Source organism: Prionailurus bengalensis, chromosome C1 (assembly GCF_016509475.1).
Source record: "Prionailurus bengalensis isolate Pbe53 chromosome C1, Fcat_Pben_1.1_paternal_pri, whole genome shotgun sequence".
Taxonomy (NCBI): domain Eukaryota; kingdom Metazoa; phylum Chordata; class Mammalia; order Carnivora; family Felidae; genus Prionailurus; species Prionailurus bengalensis.
In genome coordinates this window covers 143060257-143087365 of record NC_057345.1, presented here as the reverse complement: position 1 = coordinate 143087365, position 27109 = coordinate 143060257, and the positions used below count along the sequence as shown (strand labels likewise).

Sequence of the window (27109 nt, the reverse complement as noted above, 5' to 3'; positions counted from 1 at the left end):
GTTTGCCTCCCTCTCTGTTTAAAACTATTTTTTCCCTTCCCTTCTCCCATGGTTTTCTGTCAAGTTTCTCAGATTCCACATATGAGTGAAAACATATGATATCTGTCTTTCTCTGACTTATTTCACTTAGCATAATACCCTGCAGTTCCATCCACATTATTGCAAATGGCAGGATTTCATTCTTTCTCATTGCCAAGTAGTATTCCATTGTACATGTAAATCACAGCTTCTTTATCCATTTATCAGTTGATGGACATTGGGGCTCTTTCCATAATTTGGCTGTTGTTGATAGAGCTGCTATAATCACTGGGGTACATGTGTCCTATGAATCAGCACTCCTGTATCCTTTGAATAAATTCCTAGTAGTACTATTGCTGGGTCGTAGGGTAGTTCTATTTTTAATTTTTTGAGGAATCTCCACACAGTTTCCAGAGTGTCTGCACCAGTTTGCATTCCCACCAGCAGTGCAAAAGAGATCCTCTTTCTCCACATCCTCACCAACATCCGTTGTTTCCTGAGTTGTTAATTGTAGCTATTTTGACCAGTATCACCATTTTGTTGATTAGGATTCTGATGCTAATCTGACTTGTCCATGGTCACACAACCAGCAAGAGCAAGATCCAGGAAGAATACTCAGGTCTATGTAGGCCCTCCATCCCAATTCTCTTGACAGTGCACTGTTCTGCTCTTTGGAATACTCTTCTCTATGAATACTAGGAGTTATCTTTTTTTAATTAATGTACTAACAGTGTTGCATATTAGATGTAGCAAGGATAGAGCATAGAAGGACCTTATAGCCATTCTGAACCAATATGGAAATAACAATTATTTTTGAATGGATATGTTATAACTGAAAGTAATATCTTTTCTCAAAAAACTAATACTCATAGGTCATGATAGATTGGGGCAATTATGATGAATTCGAAAACAGAAATAAAGAACAGGTGGGGTTCAGATTTGCTAGAGTTAGAGAACAATTTTTGCTAGTTTTCAGTGACATTTGCTACTAAACCCAGTTTGCTGAGGAGCTGAACTTCTGTTAGCATTAATCGACCAGCCAGTAACTACTAACACTATGTCACAGAAAAGTTTCCTAGGAAACTTCGTAAAAACATACATCAAACAAGATGCGTGGAAGTACTGGAGGGAATGAGTACAGCAAGAAAAGAAGTGGAAAGGACATTTTTCAAGTTAAAAAAAGTAATAGAAATATATAACTAGTATATAAAAATATATAGTATATAAAATATTTTTTAAGTATATAAAACTAAAAAAAGTATATAAACTAGAAGTATTCAATTATATTTCTGGAGAGTCTTTTACAAAAAAAAAGTGTGGGTTTGGTTTTTTATTTTGATAATAGTAAGCATCTTTGCAGTAGAAAACAGAAAACTCTGCTTTGTCTTACTGAAGGGTTTCTGGGGCTGTGTCTATCTTGTCCTGAGCTCCTTCATGCATGCATGTGTACTTTTATTAAGAAATAACTTGTATTGGGGTGCCTGGGTGGCTCAGTCAGTTAAGCTTTCCATTTCGGCTCAGGTCATGATCTCATGGTTTGTGGGATCAAACCCCACATCAGGCTCTGTGCTGACAGCTCAGAGCCTGGCGCCTGCTTCAGATTCTGTGTCTCCGCCTCCGTCTGCCCCTCCCATCCTCATGCTCTGTCTCTATCTCAAAAAATATAAAATAAAATAAAATAAACATTAAAAAAAATTTAAAAGAAATAACTTGTATTAACAAGTTCGCTGGTATTTTGGTGACAAATAAAACAAGAAAAAGAACCCTGTATTGTCCATACCTTTTTCTGTTTGGAGAATATATGAAGCAGGTGTGTGTGTGTCTTATTATTTTGTTTGTTTGCTTGCTTTTTTGTAAAACTTGTAAAAACTTATAAAACTCTATATGTGATGGTATGGTGGTAATCCTTTCAAATTTTAAGAACCAAGACTCACTATTTGGCTTGTATAGAACTACAAATTTTGATCTCCCATAAGCAGAATAGACTTTTTGGGCCCTTCAAAAGTCTTTATTTTAGAAAGTTGAATTCTGTTCCTAATTTAACCCATTCGCCTCCAGTCATGTATTTGAATTGCTCTGGAACTTGACTGTATGTTTCTAACCAACAACTCTGTCCTTAAAACAACAAACACACAAAAATAAATGAGCAATCTCTATTCTGTAAATTAAAGAAGCTGTGAACACAGGATGCCTGTGAGATTTCCTACTTCAAGTTGCAAAAGCCAACTGAGTAATGCAGACTCAGACATGGGATTCCCTTGACTTTAAGCTGACTAAAGTCCTGACCACTTCTCTGCACATGGCCAAGATTGATTGCATCTGCACTTGATGATTTGGCTTACATCTGGGGATTTGGGGTTGCTGGAGAAGAAAACTGAAGCTCTGTGAGACTTATCATCACTCAGGTGACTAAGGATTGGCCTGGTGCTTGGGGGCCTGTGTTTCAGGTCTTCTTAGTCTCTAACTAATCATGTGGAACTTCCTCTCTGTGTCTCAGTTTTCTTGGTAAAATGAAGCAGTTGTACTTGACCAGTGTTTTCCAATGTCTTTTAGCAGTTGGGCAGCTTTTTACAAGGAAATCATATATAAAGCCCCAATGTAGAAAACAGAAATGCAGAGGCGTTTGCCTGACATGGAAGGTAGGAAAGTTGGAGGTCTGCCAACTCAGCCTCCCCTTGGTGTTCTCAGTGGCCCAGAGGTATTTCACAAAACTCTTGGTTTCTGTAGAAGATAATATGAAGATGACTCCAATAATTTATTAGTGACTAAAAATTCTAAAAACATTAAGAATTTAAAACTCACTGACCATCTACAGCATATAAATACAATACAATGACACAAGAAGGTGCTTTGCGTTAAAATGGTATCAGAACTTTTAGATAGCCTGTATAGCTTTAAAGAACCATTTGTGACAAGGAATACTTTAAATTTTCCTTAAGGCTTTGGGTCACTGAAGTCAGGTGAAGAGTCTCCTGAGAGTGCTGATAGTATACCAAAACTATGGCTCAGTAATTGATATCAACTCTACCTCTTCCCTGCACCAGTCGCCAAAGGAATATAAAAATGAAGGCAAATGGGTGCACTGAGCAAAAAAGGAAGGGGCACTACTCTCTTGTCTCCATTCCAGAACTCTGCCGAAGCTCTGAAAATGAGAATGGGGAAAGGTCCATGGGGGCAGTAACTGGCTTAGAGAGGCATGCTTTGCATTCTACAGGTAGATAATAACCTGAAATTCATCCGTCACGGTTTAAAATAATTTTAAGGCTGTAAATTCCAGAGATTCTCATTTGATAAATCATATGCATATGGACTCCTCTCTTTGTTCATCTGCAACTTCTTTGCTTTATTCTTCTCTTGTGTAACTTCAGGAAACTTTCTGACTTGCCAAAATCTGGGCGCAATCCTCACATTGCCCTCAACTATAGTGTCTTATGTCTTTCCACTTTATGCATTCAGAGTCCTAAGCAAATATGCTGACGGATCTTGTGCAGGCAGAATAGAAGTCATATTTTCCATATTCTTCGAAATGAAACATTCCTTTGGGCTCGTGGAGAGATGCTTCTTGTATCATGAATTAACTGTTAGGCATCAGGAATACAACATCACTACCAACTGGTTGAGTGTTGATGAAAATGAACAGGGTTTTCCCCTCTGGTTGATATGCCTGGGCAGAACATTTGTAGTTCCTGAAGGTCTTATTCAAGAGCAAATCAACTGTGAAGTGTAGGGAAATTGTATTGATGCTTCCTAGAAAGAGCATGTTTATTCACATATTTTGATTCCCTCCTGGTGTGGTGTGCGTTATAAAGAGAATTTGACAAGCTAGACAGTAGTGGAGGAAGAGCTTTGTTTTTAACCACAGGTTTGCTTTTTGTTTTGGTTAAATAGCCAGAACCTTCCTCCATTATACCTGACTTATATTTTTAATACTAGCCAAAGCCTATTTAAAATACTTGTGGCGATGTTTATTATACTGTGGTTGCAATGCAGTATGTAAAGTGGTTACTAAATACTGTGGCTATAAATCACTTGAGAGCCCCATAACATTTCTACTGGCTTGTTCTGTTCTGTGTTCCTATTCATAGGATATCAATAACAAGAGTGACAGCTGACATTTCTCTTGCTAAGAGGTCTGTCCTAAATAATCCCAGCAAGCGAGCAATAATTGAACGTTCGAACACTCGGTCCAGCTTAGGTAAGATGTTCAAATATGGTACTTCTCCAAGCTGTGTTTTCGGAGTGGGATGACACATGTTTCACTTGTGAATGTCTTTTCCAGTCTTCTCCCCATTCTGAATGGGGAAGTGCTGATTAACTGAAGAGAATGCTATCATGGAAAAGAAGGGAGCAGACTCCTTCAACAGCCAGAGCCTCCTCTGTCTCAGCTCTAGTCAATTAGTTAATCAGTAGTCTGGTGGGAAGAACCCTCATTGGGCTCCCCTGGTCTGCTACTGCCTAACCACGTGAAAGCACTCATCTCTACTCTGCCCAAGTTTCTCAGTGATGCTAATGATATGCCATACCTGAGTCACAGCTGACATGAAAAGAAATGAGATGTTCAACTTTCTCAGATCTTTAGAAGAAAGCTAGATAACGGTGTCTTAGTATAGCTTCTGCTGCTAGCTGGTAGTATCCAGAACAGTCGCATCTTTAAGTGGAAATAGCAATGAGCATTAATAACATGTAGGGAGTTTAAATGTGTCTTTCCTGGAGCACTAGTTAGAAAGAATTATGAAACTCACCATGATGGAAAATGGAAGACACCTTATATTGTTAGCTACATAACACCATGTTATGAGCAGGGCTGTGGAAGATGGAATTACCATCCACACAAACAAGTCCACACTGCTGGGCAATCATGACATTCATCTCAAAAGCCTGTTTGTGGTTTCTATGATTGCCAAGAGTGGTGCAGTCCACTTATAACTTTCTAGGAGTCTGCTTTGCATTCACATTCTGAGGGCAGTTTGTTTTGCTACCTCCTCCCTTATGGGCAGAGTGGGAAAGATAAGGGTCTTCTCTGTCACTATATTTTCTTAAACTACTGAGATGATGATAGAAAACAAAAAAATTCCAAGATCGCTTGCATGCCTAAACATCCCATCGAGAATTCATTGAAGGCTATACCTTGGCCCTGCACTAAGAATTGTACAGATTGCAAACAGGCTACAAAGTATCATCTGTATATTCCTAGCATGGGATTGGCACATGGTAATTGTTCAATAAATGTCTGCTGCATGGTTGCTTTATAAAAAGAATGTTAAACGTACCAAATGAATAGTTGTTTGTTCTTGTGAAGGCAGGAGCTTGGACATCAGTGGTTCTTTCCTTAGTTTTGTATTTAGATCCCTCACATGCTGAGTGAAACACTCTTAAAGAGACAGTAATTTTGACCTTGAGGTGGTAACAATGGAAGAGTTGATGATGATGAATCAGATTAGGTGACTAAAGTTAAATACTGTGAGAGACAAGGATGCCAAATTAGACTGAAGATTTCTTTTTTTTATGAATATAATTTATTGTCACATTGGCTTACATACAACACCCAGTGCTCATCCCAACAAGTGCCCTTCTCTATGCCCATCACCCATTTTCCCCTCGCCGCCACCCTCCCCCATCCACCCTCAGTTTATTCTCTGTATTTAAGAGTCTCTTGTGGTTTGCCTCCCTCCCTCTCTGTTTGTAACTATTTTTCCCCCTTCCCTTCCCATGTGGTCTTCTGTTAAGTTTCTCAAGATCCACATATGAGTGAAAACATATGATATCTGTCCTTTTCTCACTGACTTATTTCACTCAGCATAATACCTTCCAGTTCCATCCACATTGCTGCAAATGGCATGATTTCATTCCTTCCCATTGCCAAGTAGTATTCCATTGTATATATAAACCACATCTTCTTTATGCATTCATCAGTTGATGGACATTTAGGCTCTTTTCATAATTTGGCTATTGTTGAAAGTACTGCTATAAACATTGGGGTACAAGTGCCCCTATGTATCAGCACTCCTATATATATATATCCTTTGGGTAAATTCCTAGTAGTGCTATCGCTGGGTCATAGGGTAGTTCTATTTTTAATTTTTTGAGGAACCTCCACACTGTTTTCCAGAGCAGCTGCACCAGTTTGCATTCCCACCAGCAGTGCAAGAAGATTCCCTTTTCTCCACATCCTCACCAGCATCTGTTGTTTTCTGATTTGCTCATTTCAGCTACTCTGACCGGTGTGAAGTGATATCTCAGTGTGGCTTTGATTTGTGTTTCCCTGATGATGAGTGATGTTGAGCATCTTTTCGTGTGTCTGTTGGCCATCTGGATGTCTTCTTTGGAAAAGTTAGACTGAAGATTTCTTGAACAAGCATCTGTTCTCTGTTCTTCCCTCTTCCACTCTCCTCACTCCACAAAGTGCCTTTGACTTTTAATTACTTCTTCTTCTGATAAATAATGAGAGGCTAAAAAACACTTAGGTGCATAAGTGACGTTGCCTGACTCTAACCATCTATACCAGCCAACGGTTTTATGGACATTCTTTGAAGTCATTCTGTGTAATCTAGTCACCTGTTTCAGTCAGTGGAGTGGAGCTAGTGTAAATATTGATGAAGAAACAAGGCAGTGTCAGTTCACTGGTTTTTTCCTTTGCTTTGTAAATTCATACACCTATAGCCATTGGAATTAATTTAATGGAAATCTATTATAATAATCCCTATGTGAGCCACTTATGTCCATTTGCCTGCTTGTTAATGCACATTTGTAGATTTCCTCATCACATGGTTATTGTTATATGCCACAAATTATGCCAGACTTAGTAAGTACAAACATAACTAAAGACAAAGTGTCTTACCTATAAGCCAACAGAAAGAAGGGACAGGTGGTTAAAATACTGTCTGATAATAGATTTATGAACAAAAAGCTAGGGGTATAAAGAAAGAAGTGTAGGGAGTAAGAGGTGAAAGAGAAGAGTTCAAAGAAGTTATATTTGAACTGGTTCTTCATGGAAGACAAGAATGTCCAAAGGCATCAACATGTAAAAAACACTGTGTAGGTGATAAATAAATAGTTTGTGCACAGCATACTTAAAAAAAGAGAGTGGGTGGCATGGTTTGAGAGCAACAGGGAAAGAGACTGAAAAAGTATGTTGAGGCTAGTATGTTAGGGCTCTAGTATGCCTTGCTAAAGAAACCTCCTCCAAGGTAGATTCTATGAAATGTGGGTTCTAAAAGATACTAATAGTTGTTATATCCAAACATTTTCCTCAGTCAGATAAATTTGGAAATTTGGATTAAACAATTGGCAGATTTCTTTACTGCAAGACTTCGAAGAGCCATTAAGATACAAAGGGTAATGCATGTTTGAAATTCCAAAAGAAATTATTATAGCCTGCAAAAAAAAATCTCTTTTTCCCCTTAGGATATCTTACGGGATTAGTGTTCCAGGGTATTCACTTTGGGCAATGTTGTTTTGAACCCAAAGGAGGCATTGAAGTAGTTTAAGCATTTGGATATAAGAAAGATCACAGGTGTCAGAGATGCTAGAGAGAAGTGGATCTAGATCAGTTGTGGTCAAGTTATAGAAGTGTTCATTGAGGTCCCTCCAGCATCATAGTCCAAATTTCTCAGAGCCCCATTTGTCTGTAGTAAGATCATGGTGAAACTTCCTTTGGAACCTTCTGAGAATCAGCATGGAAAGTCAGGATTGCTGGGCTTGCTCCAAGTTTTTAAGAAAAATGAGCTATGTAGATACACATGCCATTCTCTTTCTCAGACAGTTTAGGTATTGAATTCTATATACCTATTATCCACATAGGGACCCACTCTAGTATATAGGGTGGCCGTGTGCAGCCTCCTGGCTTGCTTGCCTGATCACCTCTCCACTTGTGCTGGAATGCCATTGCCTAAGAGTTTTGTGTTGCCTAAGCTGTGGATGTGCTTGCCCTCCGCACAGGTCAAAAACCACACTTATCTCATTGCTGGTGTAGAGTAAATAAGGCCCAGGCATTTCTGAGTTATTTACACAGTGTGTCTCAAGGATTCTTTATATCAGAGCAGTCCAGTTTGCCTCACTGCCATTTTGCTACTTGAGAAAATGTTGTATTCAGATTTGAAACTTAAAGCAATGCAGACTTGTTCTACAACAGTCCTGGCCAGGAGTTACCTTAAACCAGTGTCAATTTAATGACAACAACAAATGGAGAACACACCCCAACAGCCTGAGGCTGAGATATACTACAATAAAAATAAAATTTATTTTCTGAACTTCTCTCATAAGAAAGATCTCTTTTTTTAAAAAGTGTTTTTGACATGTGAGAAAAAAGGGATGGGTATGTTATTTATTATTGACAAATGTACTAGGTGACTTCAGAAGAATTTTGCAAATACGCCGAATTGTCCAGATTCTTTACATAAATACCTTGAGAGCTAGTCACAGTCCAAAGTAACATGACATCTTTCAGACCATTGGAATTGGATGATATGAACAATGATTGCTATGTTGACTCTCTAAATTCATATTTCTAATACAAATCATGCATTAAACATCAGTGATTTGGTGGGAAGTCAGAATTTTATGCTATTATGCAAAGCCCCCCAAATTAGAGTTACATGATAGTCTTGAACATCCATGATCCCACACACCTTGTCTGTATGTTTGGTTATGGAAGGTTTTGGCTTGTGGTGGGTGACGTGAACTTGAATGTATACTGGATAAGCAAAACAAATCACAACATTGTGGTAGAAACTCTTCTAGAGTTATTTTTAGAGCAACATCAGCTCTTACTTAGGCCATCTTTGAAGTTATTTAAATTAGGTAACTTGTCTGCTCTGTGTAATTTAAATGAGATTACAACATTGCTGGGTCATGCCTGTAATAAATAGGCCAAAAATAAAAGTAAGTAAAAAGCAAAATAAGATCATCTCTCTGAAAATTAAGTAGTCTAATTCAGACTTTACACATGACCCAGTAAGTCAGATGATTTATAAAACATATGTGAAAAAGTTTTTTATGTTTTAGAAAGATGTATTATGTTTTTATAGGTAATCTGCTTTGCTTTAAAAATAGCTAGAGTACTTCAGACAAATAACTAGATTTTTTTATTCGACCAGATTCACACAGAGATTTCAGTCACATGGCTGTTACAGCCAATTGAATAGATTTGCATTCTCAAGGCATTGCAGCATTTATAATATAATTGGCCTTAGTTGTTTTTCTTTTTAATGCTGAAGATTATGCCTTAGAACAAGTGTACTGGCCCTAATACTTGAATTAAAGCGTAGCAGTTTGTTAACATAAGTGTAGACCCAGAACATTTAACCCTGGATACAAAAATGTGCACATCAGTCAAAACAGATGAATTGTGGGATTTTTTTAAAAACATATTCACAAAATATCGATATATAAATTCTTGCTTAGCTGGAATATTTCAGTATAATTTGCTTTCTATGCAATGTTGCTCTGCATGTATTTCAATTCTTTCCTAATTGTGGTTTTAGCTTTTATAGCTAAAATAAAAGTTCTTTGGAACAAAGCAATAATCAAAAACAACATAGCTATATAAGTAGCTGAATATCAGGGCAAGTGTAAGAAGTGAGTCAAGAGAGCCATCTCAATTTTTTTCCACCAATTTTTTGGTTTTATGAAAAACGCAACCCATCTCTCTCTCTTTAGGAAAGATCTTAAGTTAACAGAAGCATGAAATTCAGAATGTTCTGTTGTGCAATATAGACAAACATCCAAATGGTTTTAAATGGTTTTACATATAAGAACTAATTAATAAAAATAACCATGTCCTGTTGTTTATTATTTCTCCTTTTAGCGGAAGTGCAAAGTGAAATTGAAAGAATCTTTGAGTTGGCAAGATCTTTGCAACTGGTTGTTCTTGACGCAGACACCATCAATCACCCAGCACAGCTTATAAAGACTTCTTTAGCGCCAATTATTGTTCATGTTAAAGTTTCATCTCCAAAGGTAATTACCTCATTTCTGCCTTAAGAATTAGAAGCTCATTTCTTTTGAAATAGTCTTTGCTCTGTGCTTTTTTTGTTCATGAGTAAGGAGAGTATCTTATTGAGGCCCTTTTTATTTTTTTTAATTTTATTTATTTATTTATTTTAATATATGAAATTTATTGTCAAATTGGTTTCCATACAACACCCAGTGCTCATCCCAAAAGATTCCCTCTTCAATACCCATCACCTACCCTCCCCGCCCTCCCACCCCCCATCAACTGTCATTTAGTTCTCAGTTTTTAAGAGTCTCTTATGCTTTGGCTCTCTCCCACTCTAACCTCTTTTTTTTTTCCCTTCCCCTCCCCCATGGGTTTCCGTTAAGTTTCTCAGGATCCACATTAAGAGTGAAAACATATGGTATCTGTCTTTGTATGGCTTATTTCACTTAGCATCACATTCTCCAGTTCCATCCACGTTGCTACAAAGGGCCATATTTCATTCTTTCTCATTGCCACGTGGTACTCCATTGTGTATATAAACCACAATTTCTTTATCCATTCATCGGTTGATGGACATTTAGTTTGGCTATTGTTGAGAGTGCTGCTATAAACATTGGGGTACAAGTGCCCCTATGCATCAGTATTCCTGTATCCCTTGGGGTAAATTCCTAGCAGTGCTACTGCTGGGTCATAGGGTAGGTCTATTTTTAATTTTTTGAGGAACCTCCACACTGTTTTCCAGAGTGGCTGTACCAGTTTGCATTCCCACCAACAGTGCAAGAGGGTTCCCGTTTCTCCACATTTGAGGCCCTTTTTAATGGGTGGTTTTTAATTCCTGTAGTCTGTACAGCTTCTAGAAATCCTAAGATAGCAAATAAAGAATAGCCATTGTTTTAAATTTTTTTTTTTCAACATTTATTTATTTTTGGGACAGAGAGAGACAGAGCATGAACGGGGGAGGGGCAGAGAGAGGGAGACACAGAATCGGAAACAGGCTCCAGGCTCTGAGCCATCAGCCCAGAGCCCGACGCGGGGCTCGAACTCACGGACCGTGAGATCGTGACCTGGCTGAAGTCGGACGCTTAACCGACTGCGCCACCCAGGCGCCCCTAGCCATTGTTTTAAAGAAGTTCCCTGTCTGTTGTGGTTCCCCAACTGGGCAGTTATGCAAGAGCAAAATAGAAACAAAAGATTAAGAAAGGTGAGGAAAAGTAAAGTATGGCTTTTCAGAGACTTATGTTCTGTCCTAGTAAATGTCTTGAGTAGTATTGATTCTTGTAACACCTATCTTCTCTCCCCAGTTGAGAGAGTATGTAATTCAAGAAAGGAATCTACATTTATCGTGTATAGAGTCAAACATTACTGTATAGAATCTATTATGGAAAAGTAATTGATGTGTGTATATATATGCTTAGATTGGCTTCTTTAAGGAATAAGATACGCTGTGATTAAACACAATGGGATATCTGCCATGTGTCTTTATGCCGCAAAGGTAGATGATACTGTAATAAGTAATGTGAAATAGATATTCTAGAGAGGTACAAGCTTAATAATTAGTTTATTTTCAATGCCTCCAAGAGTGCAGTTTAGTGCTAAAATGCCAATTCAGCTTCCAACCAGTCATCTGTCACAGGTGGAGAATGTCTAGAGAAGCTGTGCCCTTCCCCAACCCCTCAGCTTTCCATCTCTCTGGGCACTGGTTCTGCACAGGATGGATTTGGGGATCCTGACCAAACCTGGGCCTTTGGAGAACCATTAGAATGGATTGAAATTGCCTTGACCACCTGGAGGTCTATTTGGCCCAGAACTGAAGGAGATTCAAGCATCCTTCACTGCAGTAGAATAGATTTTAACCTCCATCACCCCTGCTCCAGTCACCATGGGGTCATTAAGTGTAGGAACAGGGGTAACTATGGATATATGCACTGAGTTATCATAGAGCCTCACTGACTAGTACTGTTTTGGGGGAAGAACCCTGTTTCAGCTTTAAAAAGTAAGGGAGAGGGGAGTATATGGCAAATGCGGTTATAGCCTTTATAGAACAGATATTCACTGGTTTATATGTAGCAATATGCCAGTGCAAATGTTTTGCCTAGATTTCTATCATAAAATCATTCTTATTAAGGTAAAGTTAAACTGGAACACCTTAATAATTATCAGTGACCCAAAGAACCAAATATATAAATGACTGATATTTATCTAACATTGAGATAGTGAACTAAAATATTACTCAACTGAATATGGACATAAATGACCTGGTACAGATCAGTTCCTCCACTTTTGCAGGGCTCTCTTTGAACTCTCTGGGTAAAATCTAGGGCGGGAATTCAAGATCCCACCAAGGCCTCACACGGAGCGAGAATAGGATGAACCTATCAAATCCACTATAACTGAGAGCCAGTGTAAGTGGGTGATGTCATTACAGAGTTTCTATATATATATATATGGTTTTTCATATTGTATTTCTTCTCTATTAATACTCAGGGCTTAAACAGACTATTTAAAAGATCTTGTCTTTTTTTTTTTTTAGTTTTCTTTTAACTTGTTGATTTATGTCTTCTTCTATCAGGTTTTACAGCGGTTGATTAAATCTAGAGGAAAGTCCCAAAGTAAACACTTAAATGTTCAACTGGTGGCAGCTGATAAACTTGCACAATGCCCCCCAGTAAGTACCATCGTGTTTAGTCATAATCATTCTTGCCTAGACAGGAGAGAGTGGTGGTTTTGTTGTTGTTGTTGTTGTTGTTTGTTTTCATGTTACCATTGCCATTTTTGTTCTAGAATGATGGCAATGACATGTTGTCGTAAACATTAAGGTATTTTTCAAACAAACTGCTGCTGTCATGTTGGCTACATTCAGGCATCCAGAAACGGGGGGTGTCTGCCATGTAGTAAGAACTAAACCTAGTGTTCAGCGTCTGATGTCCTTGCCTGCTACCTTGATTACCTCGCAAACACTCAGCAAACTACTTAATCCAGTCATGTCGGCACTTTTATGAACAAAGAAGAAAAATAAAACATACTGATTTGACTTTTCTTTAACTTTTCTGCCAGGAAGTTCCAGTAGGCAGAAAAGATAGGGCCTTGAAGGTTGAGAATTTATGGGAACAAGAAGAGCCCTGTGGTTATAGCAGATAAAGAAGAAGTCAGGGTTAAGAAAAATGAAAAACCATATTATAGCAACTCTACTCCTAGTCCCATTGCCAGAAAACAGCTGCTGAGTTGGAAGCCAAGAAAATGGCAGAGATTTTGGTGGGTGTTGGGGGACATAACTGCTATCATATGGGTCACCAGTGGCTGATCAATGTCTACTCCTGCTCAGCTGATTTACTACTTCTGTGCCTGTGTTTGTCTAAAGGAAATAACTGTCTTTCCTACTGATTTGATTCACTAGATTTTTTCATATACTTGTGTAAGGATCATTTATGCTCTGTAGAAGCATAAAATCTAGTTCAGATGTTTAGAAAGACAATACAGCATAGCTGTAAAAAGTATGGACTGTGGAGCCAAATTGCCTGTGTTCAAGTCCACACTAGTTATGTAATCTTCAGCAAGTGTCTACCTCACTGGGTTGGTATAAAGATTCAACGAGTGACTCTTAGCTCTTAGAACAGGGACTGGCACATACTAAGCACCATCTAGGTGTTTCTGTTATAATTATTGGATGTACTTTGCATTGTGCCATGCCTAACCTGCCAGGCTCTGTAAGGATCTGTCCCTGTCCGTTTTACTGTTTTATCTCAGTCCTTTATTATGGTAGGCCTATGGTAAATATTTTTTTTGGCGAGTGAGTGAATGAAAGGCAATAAGAGTATGATGCATCCTTTTATTGGATAGGCCAGATACTGTGCTAGATGCTTTACATAGATTATCTCTAATCTTCACTGTTATCTAGTAAAGTAGGCAATATTATCCCCATTTGTAGATGAAGCGACTGAAGAGAGAGAGAGGTTAAATGATTTTACTAAGGTAACACAGTAAATTAGGATTAGATTAGATCTATCTGGTGTCAAAGCCAGTTTCCTGCCCTCACAGCCCCACCCACCTATATACACGCCTGGTTACCTGTCCACAGATAATTTGGATAGTTGGAGTGCTATGTCAAGAAGCCTCACTACACATGGCCTATGAATGAAGTCCACTTGCAAAATGGAATGTATGATTAAAGCACTACATGTATATTGAAGAATGTATTACCCAGCCCTGACTCTATAATCTTTCCCAGCTAAAGGATGTTAACCTTTATCGAACAGTTACCAAAAGCTAGGAACTATGCTATTGTTTCCAATTTTTAGAATAGTTTTATGTAGAGTTGTATCAGTTTGGGTCTTCTGGGAAGCAGACACCTAAATGGAATTAGAACTGAAAATTGATTGGAGAAAATGCCTGAGAAAGGGGGCAGAACAAGGCGGGAGAGCCTTCTGATCACACGTTAAGTCTAATCTCATGAAAGGAAAGGAGGAAGGAAGGAGAAATGGATAGAAGGAGCCTCAGACTGAGATGCAGATTTCTTGCATGTTTGTCACATGTTGGCAGAAATGTCCAGGCTCTAGTCCCCACGCTGTGCTCAGGCACTGGCTAGGAGGAGCCTGTGGAGAGCGTGGCCTTGGCTTGAATGCTGTAGTGGTTCTGGCAGGTGCCAAGGTCCCCTAACCCCCATCCCGGGGTTTCTGCTGACTTCACTCATCACAGCAAATTTTCCAGGAAATCTGAGAGTACTCTAGTAGATAACACTATCCCTGCTTTCTAGAAGGGAAAGAAGCTAAGTCCCTGACTAAGAAATTTGTTGGAGGTGACAATTAGTAAATGACCCCCAAGATTCAACCCTAGATCTGTCTGACTCCAACAAAGCTCTGTTTCCCATGCCTCTCTACCTCTGCACAGAGCTGTGTAGTGCAGGTGAATCTTTGGCCCCAACTTTGCTGTGCAAGAAATATCTTCAGGGCAGAACAAAGACCTCAACTGGGCAGGGATGGGGGCTGGGGGTGGGGTAGGGTGGGGGTTGGTGAGGAAGTTGAGGGAGTTGTGGGGGGGAGTTCCAGTTCAGACAACCATTGGCCATGCCCATGTGGTCCTTAAGGATGGATATTCTGCTGCATCAAACCTCATCTGGAACAGAGAATCTTTGGTAAGGCAGGGAATCTTTAGATAAGCGCCTCCTCTCTGGGACATTGGCAGGAGAGTTCCTTTCTCTTCCATGTCTGGGGGAGAGGAGGTGTCTCCCTCTTTTCCCCCACTGTTGCTATTAACGGAACTTCCTCTTTGCTTTTGTTGTATCTAAAAGCATCCCCACCTTCTATTGTTTCCTAAGTCAGTTAGCAAAATCTCTCCAACCAATTTAGGCTTTTGGGAAACAAAACCCAGGAAGGGAAATGGAGAGCTGGCAATTTCCTGCCATAGCACCCCCTCCCCTGCCCCCCAGACAAGGAAGCCCAGACCCTGCCACCTGCATGAGTGGTAGAAAAGAAAAGGGGGAAATACAAAAGGAGAAACACAGATTAATACCTCAAAATTTGTTGATCATATCTACCTTCAGAGAGGTAGAAGGGTCTACGCTGTGCAGGCAGCCTAGTTCTGTGAGGTCCCTGAGGTGGCCCCAAGATCTGCAGAAGTTTTGGGAGCAGATCTGTGTTGACTAGAGAGCAGGTAGGTGTGTCTAATTTCACTGGACAGAGTGAGCAGACTCATCCACAAGGAGCAAGGCATTTTACAAGTCTACTCAAATGCAAATGCCAGGAAGAATGGGATGCCTTTCTAAGTACTGAGCTCCTAGTCTCTCACTGCATTCATTTGAAGGCAGGGTGGAGGTGGAGTGGCCTCTAGAAACAGATGTCAAGATGTGGGAGGAATCTCTTCTGGTGAAGGCTGAAGGATATAGTGTCTAAGACCCTTTTCAACTGCAAGACTGATTCTATCTAGATTTTGGAAGTAATCAGTGTAGAGATGTTAGTGAAACCATGAAGGCCATGGAGCCCAAGGAAGAGAAGAGTATTTAAAAAAAGCAGAGGGGCACCTGGGTGGCTCAGTGGGTTATGCGTCTGACTTCGGGTCAGGTCATGATCTCACGGTTTGTGAGTTTGAGCCCCGGGTCGGGATCTGTGCTGATGGCTCGGAGCCTGGAGCCTGCTTTGGATTCTCTCTCTCTCTCTCTCTCTCTCTCTCTCTCTCTCTGCCCCTCTCTGTCCCTCCCCTGCTTGTGCTCTGTTTCTCTCTCTCTAAAAAATAAACATTTAAAAAAATTTTTTTTAAATTTTAAAAGCAAAAAATATGTCAAGTAAAGTGATATCCTCATTGTTTCAAAATGTCATTAAGATCATTCTTTTTGACACTCAAAAAGAATGAAATCTTGCCATTTGCAACTATGTGGATGGAACTGGAGGGTATTATGCTAAGTGAAATTAGTCAGTCAGAGAAAGACAAAAATCATATGACTTCACTCATATGAGGACTTTAAGAGACAAAACAGATGAACATAAGGGAAGGGAAACAAAAATAATATAAAAACAGGGAGGGGGACAAAACAGAAGAGACTCATAAATATGGAGAACAAACTGAGAGTTGCTGGAGAGGTTGTGGGAGGGGGGATGGGCTAAATGGGTAAGGGGCACTAAGGAATCTACTCCTGAAATCATTGTTGCACGATATGCTAACTAATTTGGATGTAAATTTTAAAAAATTAAAAATTGAATTAAAAAAAAAGAAGCTAAACAAACAAACAAACAAACAAAATGGCATTAAGATCAGATACTTCTACCGATGGTCCGTGAGCATGTCTGAGGACATAGTATCCACGTCACCGTATGGTTAAGTCAGACAAACTCAAATATTTGGTCATCTCAATTCCATGTGGCTCACTTACAAGAATGACATTTAGCAAATATTATTCAAGCATTAGGCCTGTTACCTTGCTAGGTGCTAGGGATTCAAAGGCACGTGCCTGCCTTCAAGGACTGTATAATCTAATAAGATTCCAGTTGGCTACAAGAGGAGAAAACAGACTCAAATACAGAGAACAAACTGATGATTGCCAGAGGGGAGGCAGGGGAAATAGGTGAAGGGGATTACAGGGTATAAACTTCCAGTTATAAATGAATATAAGCCATGGGGATGAAAAGTACAGCATAGGGAATATAGTCAATAATTTGTAATAACTTTTTATGGTGACAGATGGCAACTACACTTGTGGTGAGCATTCTGTAATGTATACAATTGTCAAATCAGTGTGTCCTGATAGAATATGTCAACTACACTTCACTTTTTAAAAAATAGATTGCAGTTGACTAAGTCAGCTCTTAGCAAACAATTTGGTAGATCATAATATCCTTACAGATATTACTTCAGAAATGTCTTATAGATTAAAAGTGTTTTTTTTAAGTTTTATTTATTTAAGTAATTTCTACACCCAGCACAGGGTTTGAAGTCATGACACTGAGATCAAGAGCCACATGTTCTTCCACCTGAGCCAGCCAGCCAACCCAAAAGAGTGGTTTAGATCAGGGTTTCTCCAATTCAGCACCATTGACCATTTAGGTTGGATAATTCTTTGTTATGGGAACCTGTCCTATGCGTTGTGGGATGTTTAGCAGCATCCCTGGCCAGCAACAACTTCCAAATTGTGACCACCAAAATGTCTCGAGACATTGCCAAATGTCCTTTAGGGGAAAAAAAAAATCACTCCTGGTCGAGAACCACTGGTTTAGGCTAATATATACATAAGTCTCGGTGAGTAATGTTTTAGAAGTCTTAGTAAGTGATTTCTTGAGATACTTTCTAGGTGAATTAAACTTGTTTCTTTTTAGTTTGATCTTTTTATGAGAATGAGTTTATTAATATTTATTCCTCATGACTATTAGAGAAAATACTTGTGTCCTATTAAAACTGAGGCATTTTAGCTTCTGAGAGGGCTGAAAATTGAATAGTTGTGTATATAATGCATCTGTTACCTCTGAAATAGCTGGAACCAAGAACATATAGGCTCATACTTAAGTGCAAATAATACTGTGAGGTCCCTTAGGACTCGTCCACATGTCAGGAATCTCACACAGCCTCAGGCACTTGGGAGACAGTCTTGCTCTATTATGTCTCAGCAGCAAAAGTTTTTTTAAGTTTATTTACTTAGAGAGAGGGAGATAGCATGGGCAGATGTGCGTGCACATGAGGGAGAGGGTCAGTGTGAGAGAAAGAGAGAGAGAATCCCAAGCAGGCTCCACACTGTGAGTGCTCAAACCCACAAACCGTGAGATCATGACCTGAGCCGAAATCCAGGGTGGGGCGCTCAATCGACTGAACCACCCAGGCTCCCCTCTGCAGCAAATTCTTGTTTTATGTAATTGATCGGATAACCTGAAATATTAAACAAGCAGTCTGGATAAGTAAGGTTACTTTGTATTTAATATTTTCTAAACACTGTTTACATTATTAAACATGTTCATTTGATATTGTTTGAATAGCATTTGTAATGCTAAGAAGGAATTTTACACTCTATGTTGGCACATGTGAAAAAAAATCTTTGGATTATAAAAACTAGTAGTAATTTAAAAATGTATCTGCATTTGTCCCTACTTTACTTTAAGACCATGATTATAATTGTCACTGAAAGACTGGTGATCACTGTGTCATTTTAGTTCCTCTAGGAGAGTTTACAACTTGCTTAATTGGCCACTACATCTCCAATCTGAAAAGTCAGCAAATTATACTGGCAGAGTCGCACATTGCTAAGAAATTAAAGGCAGCAGTCTTTAGAAAGGGAAGTCTAAAATAGTGCTGAAAAAACTTAGCTCTCTGTAGCCAGAAAAATGAATCCTAGGCTCAGGGATCGTTGAAGCAGAAAGGAACCTTGAAAAGCAGCCAGTGTAGTATTTCCTGGAGTGTTTTCTTCCCAATATGATCTCCATGTGATGTCAGCAGGTGCTATGGGGAGAGTTCTGATACCAAAAATGTTTGAAGAGACAACTTATGTAAACAAAGATAAACTGATTTCTCTACTACAGTTGCCTTAATATGCTAATGAGTGTTTTATATCTCCATCAGGATAGTATACAGTGTTTCCCTTAAATGTTGACTGTGGAACCATTTTTCCACAGAGCATCCTATGGATCTAGTGTTTCGTGGAACACTTTTAGGGGAAAGATTGATCCAGTCCAACCTCCTCATTTTTCAAAGGAGGGAACTGAGACCAAGAGAGGTGAATTGGCTTTCCAAAGAACCTAAGACTTGGTCAAAGTCAGCATCAGATAGTGAATGGCAGCAAACTGGTCATTATATATCCTCCTGGAAAGAGAAGCTTGGGTTTCACAGGTGAAGATTCTCTCTCTCTTTTTTTTTTTAAGTTTATTTATTTATTTTGAGAGAGAGATAGCATGAGTGGGGGAGGAGCAGAGAGAAAGGGAGAAAGATAGAGAGAATCTCAAGCAGGGTCTGCACTGTCAGCACAGAGCCCAACATGGGGCTTGAACTCACAAAACCATGAGATCATGACCTGAGCCAAAATCAAGAGTCCAACACTCAGCCACCCGGGCACCCTGGTGAAGCTTCTTTTAAGAGAGAGGTGAGCAAACTTTTTCAGTAAAGGCCTGAAGGCAAATATTTTTGGTTTTGTGGGCCCTATGGTCTTCTTCACAAAACTACTCAACTCTGCTTTGGTAGCAGGGAAGCAACCATACCCAATGTGTAAGTGAGTGCATGTGTTCCAGTGAAACTTTGTTTATAGAAGCAGGAGGCAGGCCTGTAGCCACCCTACCAAAGTTGCACCAAAGTCGCCACCCTTGTTCTGGGACAATGTTTTGTTTATCCATAACTGTGCAATAAACTTCCCTCAAACTTAGTGACTTCAAACAATGAGTATTTGGTGGTATTCAGCCGGTGGCTGACATGGTTCCTTAGTGGGGATGGCTGGAAGGCTGGGCTTAGCCAGCTCCTTCCTCTTTGTCTCCACATGGTTGCTGGACCTTTCCATGGACTCTCTCCCACAGGGATATAGGCTTCTTACATGGCAGCTCCCAGGGCTCTGAAAGCCAAACATTCCAATCTCTTAAGCTTAGATATTGGACTTAGATAATGGTACAGCATCACTTCTACAGCATTCTGCCAGGCCAAGGAGTCACAGAAGCTGCGCGGATTCAAGGAGAGAGGACATAAATTCTCCATCTCAGTGCAGCGAGCGTCAAAAGAATATGTGGCCATGTTTAATCTGCCACAGACAGCTCTACTCTGGAAGAGGGAAGAAGTGCCTCATTGACTGCCCTGGATTCACAGAAGAAAATGTGGGATGCAGACAGAAGAGGGGCCAATGAACCTAGGACCCATTTTTTTTTTAATATGACTGGCCTGAATTTGTAGTTGGAATATTCATGTATACACTACATGATTAGATTTCATTTTGCTTTCACTGGGTATCGGTACCCTTGTCCTTTTCAGAGAAATTGAAAATAGTACATTTTAAGAAGGCCGAAGTTCGAACTGGCCCAGTACTGTGGTAATAAGAGCTACATAATACATGGTGAGAAAAGTAGACAGGCAGACAATTGAATATATAAATGAAATGTAATCCTTTAATCCTACTTAGTTACAAGCTGGCTTGTGTTACCATAAGATGACCCTGTGGCTCTCTGAGCTGGGTGATTTTTTTGAGCGTGTAAAATGACATTGATCGCTCTCTCTGCAAGAGAGGAACTCATCTCCTCACGGAGTCTTGCAAACCTCTAACATTACAGTCACCATAGGAATTCTCTTCTGTCACCCTTTATTTTCCACTGCTGAATAGACTCAGATTTATTCTATTAAATACAAGCACTCTGAAGTGAATAATGGTGCCCCGTATCCTTGATCATATTGCTATCATGGTAGTAATTTTCCACTGCCCTCTTCCAGCCACTTTATGTAAATTATTTAGAATCGTGTGGATTCATCCATCTATTTAAAGTACTGTCACCAGCGGTGCTTTCACTATTACAGAGCCTCTGACATCCACAGCTTAATCATAATACTGCTTTTGAAAAAGACAGTAATCAATTTGAGATGTTTCCTTCATGAAACAAGGCCACATAGGATCTAGTTCTCTCAATCCAAAGGAGACTTCTCTTGTTGTAGGGATTTTAGCCACCCAACTTAGATATATGGAGTTAAGGATAGTTCACTCCCAACAGTGCTATGATTCAAAGCATTGGATTAATTTGAACGTAACAAAAACACTGGGTGCTTCTACAGACAGTAACACGGGGAGATGTTGCTATATTCTTTGAAGAATAGGAATGGACAGGATGGAGGGGGGTAGTGAGGAAATGTGCGTGGGTTCATTAATGAACATCATTGATTGTTAAGACAGGAACTATAAGGGATCAAAGTCACTGATACTCTTTGCCTTCATGTCCCCCCAACCCCCGAAATTAGTGGCAAATTCTGATTGTCTTTCCTGTGCAGCTTATTAAAGCTGGAAACTGTACCTGAGATGAACTGCTAGAGCCCCACAATATCGGTAGGCTTTCCTTTATCCCCATAATACCTCCTAGATTTGTTTAATTTAGTAACAGTTTCCTATCACTAGTTGGTCACTGAGTTAAGTACTCAGGACTTCAAAAGCTTTAATAATATCAAAAATGCACTTGTGATATGAAAGAAACATTGGTTAATTATTTTATAATTAGCATTACATAGTTGCCATTCAGCCATTTTATTTTACTGAATAGTATTTTCCAGTTTTTTTTTTTTAATGGTGGCAGATTCAGGATCTCTTTATTCTAGTAGCAAAGAAATAAAAGCGTACCCTCCCCTATTATTTTTTTTCCTCCTAGAAATAGGAAAGATTCCCCACATGAGCTTTTATCTATGCACAACAAGTAAATGTAAAACAATGCGTATACCATGGGAGAGTTTGTATTTAATCTCCTCACTAGCTAGTATTCTGTCATGCACCAGCTTTAAAAAAAAAAAGGTAAAATTAACTTGCAAAATTAATTTCTAAGTTTAATAAACTTCTTATTAGAAAATGTTTAGCAACTTGCCAAACTTGCTAGATAAAACTTATTACAAATTATATGTTAGGTTTAATGAGACATTCCCTTCTGTGCTAGAAAGGATGAATTTCATAGTTATAAACAAAGACTTGTACACTCTGTCTCTGTATCTCCCCTCCTCAAAGAATGTACCAGAAGTAAATGGGACCTGCTCCAGTTCTCACTGTAGGAACTGAGAAGTGCTCTATGTTCTGTAAAAACTAGGAGGACGACTATTCCAGTGCCCCCTGGGTTTTCCAGATTTGGGCACTGATAGTCCCAAGTACCCAAAAACACTCAGCCCTGGGCACATAAGGATAGTTGGTTGCTCTAATTCAGGTGCCTTTCGTAGGAAACTTTGTGATGCTCTGTGGATGGAGAACCAGACAGATTGTTGTTAAGTACTTAAATTTTTTAAAAAGATATTGCCGATTTTCTTCATGTCCATTCAGTTCAGCATCAGTCTTTTGCTTTCTCTCGTCCCTGTCATCTAGTTCTCTGAACTGCTGGGTGAGCTGGAGGCCTGGGTTTCACTCTTCTTATTTATAAAGCTTTAGTATTTCATTTTCCTGAATGAGCTTATCCAGAAAAGGGACCTACTGTGCCTGGTTTTCCAATGGTTTTGACTCCTGTGTTCACTATGTATTTACTTTAGCAGCCACATTATTTCTGCCCACTTCAGCTAAAGAAAATATCCCATCACAGTATAGCAGAGGCGTTTGCCGTGGTAGAGCTTTGAAAACAGCTTAGTGGTACCCTATCTCTGGCACTCACCAAGGGCATGGTGTCATTGAGTGGGTCCCTCTTCACTGCCTGTGACTGTCCCATTACCCACACCCTTTTCTGCTGATCAGATAACTCTCTGAGTCCGTATCCCATGCTGGAGGCCTCACGTATTGCACAGTAAGGAACTAATTAGACTTGAACCATTACATTTTTGAAAAATTGGGAAAGCCAGTTTGCATAATTCATGGGGCTGCTTCTCTGAATTTCATGTATAATATTTTTAAAAATTTATGCCCTTATACTCACTTTCTAACACTCTGGTCTAATCAGCTGTGTTATTTCCTCAACAGTTGAAAAGAAAAATTGTCACAGATATACAGGCTGTGAAATTCTTCTTAGTTGAAAATAAGCCGCATATGTCAGTATTCATTCAGAAGCTGAAATTTGCTTTCCTCTGTGCTTTTGAAAGCATGAAAGCAGTTTCAAATCATCTTCCATCATATAACTGTCTTTTTTAGCAGGTGCAAAAGCATCGTTTCCTAGAAATGATTGAGGCTTGAGCAAACAGCCGTGTGCTGATGGATACAAATTCTGTCCATTGGCAAAGAGGAGTACTTTGTTAAAATTACTTGTAATAAACTGTATGCTTAATTGTATCTGCAGCATGACGGTATAGCTGTAGCATGTGGAACAGCCAAGTGGATATAAACCTTATTCAAATAATACTTTTTTGTGGGGGCTGCTTGCCTGGTCTTGCCCTCTCTGGGCTTTGTTGTCCTGTGACAGTCAGGACCCTCAGTCCAGGTGTCCTTGGAGGTTCTTTAACTTGGGACTCTATGAAAGGAAAAAAATTGAGTTTTTGAGACCACAGCTTGTTGAGAACCCACATTATAGAATGAGACCTATGAGGGTGAATTAGACAGTTAACATAAATGAAATTATGTAAACAGCAGACTCCAAATCACACACAGTTTAGAAACTGAACCGTGTTAGCCTGGACTGGCTGACAGAGTGGGCCTTTGTTCCAGTGCTGCCCAGTTTCAACTTTCTTCTCCCTGTGTCATCTGTCTGAGTCTGTGCAACATTCTCTGGGGTAAGCCTGTTCTCGTCCCACTCAAGTCAGTGCTGCAAAGCTGTCAGAGAATGCAAGTTCATATCGGAGCAGTATGAATAATTCTCAGATTCGACATTTGATGGGTTACTTTAAGGTGGGGAAAGGGCTTTTGACTGCAAAAGGCAGAAATGTCTGTGAGTTACTTTAGTGGAACAGGGGATTTATTATAAGGGTGTATGTTGCCTGACTCTGTAGGAACGAGCTGTTTTTCCATTCTCTCATGGGCCACATGGTCTCTTTCTTCCATTGCTTCTTCTGTTTTATTCTCTTCCCTCTACAGATAGAATTCTTTGATTTACTCATAATTTTCCCTCCCTTATTAAAGTCCAACTTTCACATGTGTCTCTGGGCCTCCTTCTAAATTCAGAATTGGAAGCTGCAGCTGAGAACATTAACTGTCTCTAGATTGCTTTGAATTAAAGTCCCAGTGTGACTTGGGGTATTAAGGAGTTTATTACGTGTCTTTCCCACTAGAAGAGGGGAGCTTCTTAAGCAAAGGGATGATGTCTGTTTTCTTTTCTGTACACTTACAATACCTAGCACAAAATAGGTCCTGAGTACATATTTGATGAATAAATAAAACATACGAAACCAACACCTGAAGTCTACTAATAAGGGGAAAGCCTCTGCATGAGTTGAACTGGCTGAGTCTTCTCAAACAGCAGTCGGTTTGGACTGAAGTCACCTTATTCTTTGCCCAGTTGCGAAACATTTCTCACTGCACCAATGACTTGCAAACTGCTTTGCATATTAGGGTCCAGATATGCAGTAGAGAGCAATGTGATGAAAACGCTCCAGTATAAATGTTGGGGAAAAGATTGTTTCCATGGGGACTTCTGCTTAAGGGAAGCCTCACATTGATGCAGGTGAGTCGGCTGACCTACCACCAACTCATAGTCGTCCAGTTTCCGTGAACCTACAATCTAGCTGCAGTATCAGTGCTGGTGGCAGTAACCCTGTATTTGAGTCGTTAGTGAAAGGTTCTTATCTTGGCAAAATGAGTTTGTGAAAGCAGGTAGGTAGTGGTGGAGATTTTGCGAGAGGGCAGGTGTGAATGCAGCGGTTGAAAGCTGGGGATGTACTTTCACTAGCTATGGAATGGCTTTTCTCTCTGTGAGGTGCCACGGCTTTCTGACTGTCTCTCCAGGGAATCTGCATCCTGGGTAAATCCTGTCGGTGTTCCCAGCCACGCTGCAGGGTCACTGAAGTGCCACTTTGCCCCTCTGGGGTAGAACACATCCTGTTTACAGGCCAGATGTTGAACAAAGTCCTTCCTGACAGAAACATGGATACCAGATACTTCCTGTGTGTCACCCCATCCTTCCCACAATTAAATACTCCTGGTCCTTGTTCTTTTTTAACCATTTCACACAATGATCTTTTGGTAGCAGAAATCACTGTAATGTGCATTTCTATTATTAATCCTAAACCTTCTTTCCATGTTGCTTTATCATGAGACAGATAACATTTTCACAAACATCCTGAAAAGTGCCTTAATAAATGTTATTCCCTTCAACATAGATATTTTGGGGGGGAGAAATGTTTATTCCCATGATATGGTCATTGCCCAGAATATTTTGAGAACGCCTCTTTCAATGCCATTAATATTCTGAAGTAAGTACAATTGAGTTCTATAGGAATGTATGGATAAATATAAATATGTTTTTGCTGTCTTCTACATATAACACTTTTACACTCACGTCATCTTTTTTCTTCTAAATAGTGAAAGATCTAAATATTTCATGAGCACTCTCATTTTCGTGACCATGTCCAAATTTGCACTTGGTTAACTGTATAGCTCCTCACTGGACTTTAACTTTAGAAACTGCCAGCATAGCCTCTCCAATGTGATATTTGCTAGTAGATGTTAGGGGTGCTATTATCTGCATTAAGTGGAATTTTAGGTTTCATTGCTTAAAACGTGAAGTATAAGTAAAACGGATTTGTCTTGTCACCCGCAGGAAATGTTTGATGTTATATTGGATGAAAATCAGCTGGAGGATGCGTGTGAACATCTGGGAGAGTACCTTGAAGCATACTGGCGTGCTACCCACACAACCAGTAGCACCCCCATGACCCCTCTGCTCGGAAGGAATTTGGGCTCAACCGCGCTGTCACCATACCCCACAGCAATTTCTGGGTTACAGGTATTGCCACTTTCCACTCATGCTTTTACAGTCTTACAACTGAAGATTCTACAGAGAACTTAATGGGGATGAAGACTGGGATTATCCTTAATCTGAAGAGGAAAACATATGTGGGTGTTATCTTTAAAAAAAAATCCAAAATATTACCTCACTGTGATCTACCCTAGGCAGAGTTCCCCCCAGTGGCCCTTTCCATAGAACTTTGCTCTGAGTTAATGTGTAATGACTTTTGCTTAGACAAACTAATCCCTCCTGTGTCTAAACCCTTCCAGGACACTTACTACTTACTCAGTGCAACTGTCCAATACTTCTCCAGGTCCCTTCTTAAAGATTATACACTGGTGGCAACGTAAGGCACCATGGCAAGCTAAGTAAGTTATTTGGGGACATATTGACCTTTTGACTGCCCTTAACTAATCCTGCCCCATAGGGCCTGTCCCTTAGCTTCCTCAACACAGAATGTGCACACAAGTAGAGTCACTCTGTTTGGAAACAGTGATAGATCCCTGCGTTTTCTTGGGGTGGGGGGAGTGTGGGGACCCATGTTGGTCAGCAGCTATGGTAGGTCTCCTTTAGGAAAGCTGGGGACAAGTTCAAGGACCGGAGGTTTTCTCTTCTGCTATTCTAGTGTTGCACTCAGGGCTAGATGTCAGGAGCCAGAGGCATTATGATACAAAGTGAATTTTGCCTTTTGACATCAATAATTATTTACCATTTATCAAGAGTCTGCTGGAATGGAGCCCAACCCACAGGTGGCTGAGGTACATCTAGTCAATTGAGCCCTCTTGTATCATGACTAGTTTTATATTAAAGAGTTATAATGATAATCGTAATTATAGATCATGTAAAGTTAAGCCTGAGAGGAAGGGCACTCTCTGAAATACTGTGTTATAACTGTATTACTCTCCTACAAAATTTCATCTTTATAAGCAAAAAACTGCCCTATAAAGGAGAAGCTTTTGAGGCTGGAAATGAACATGGGAAATGTGCTAGGGTAATACACATATATATGTATGCACCAGGACTGTTTCTTGCCTGGTTTCGCTGCCTGTGTGCTAATCCAAGTGTGGCATATCCACTGACTAGTTTGGGTTGGCTCCAAATTGTATACTATGGGAGAGAAATGGATGCATGAAGCAATATGCTTCTATAATGCAGGTAGAAGCGAAATGCACTT

General features: G+C 39.7%; 1 protein-coding gene across 4 annotated transcripts in view; it reads left to right on the top strand.

Annotated features, from left to right (window-relative positions):
- The window catches only part of CACNB4 (calcium voltage-gated channel auxiliary subunit beta 4), a 253636-nt gene that overhangs the window by 218757 nt on the left and 7770 nt on the right, over positions 1 to 27109 (top strand). For all 4 annotated transcript variants that reach the window (XM_043576711.1, XM_043576712.1, XM_043576714.1 and 1 more), the window contains 4 exons: positions 4104 to 4213; positions 9824 to 9975; positions 12525 to 12620; positions 25747 to 25932. In XM_043576711.1, coding sequence (XP_043432646.1) covers positions 4104 to 4213; positions 9824 to 9975; positions 12525 to 12620; positions 25747 to 25932 — 544 coding nt within the window. The remainder of the gene's footprint in view (positions 1 to 4103; positions 4214 to 9823; positions 9976 to 12524; positions 12621 to 25746; positions 25933 to 27109) is intronic.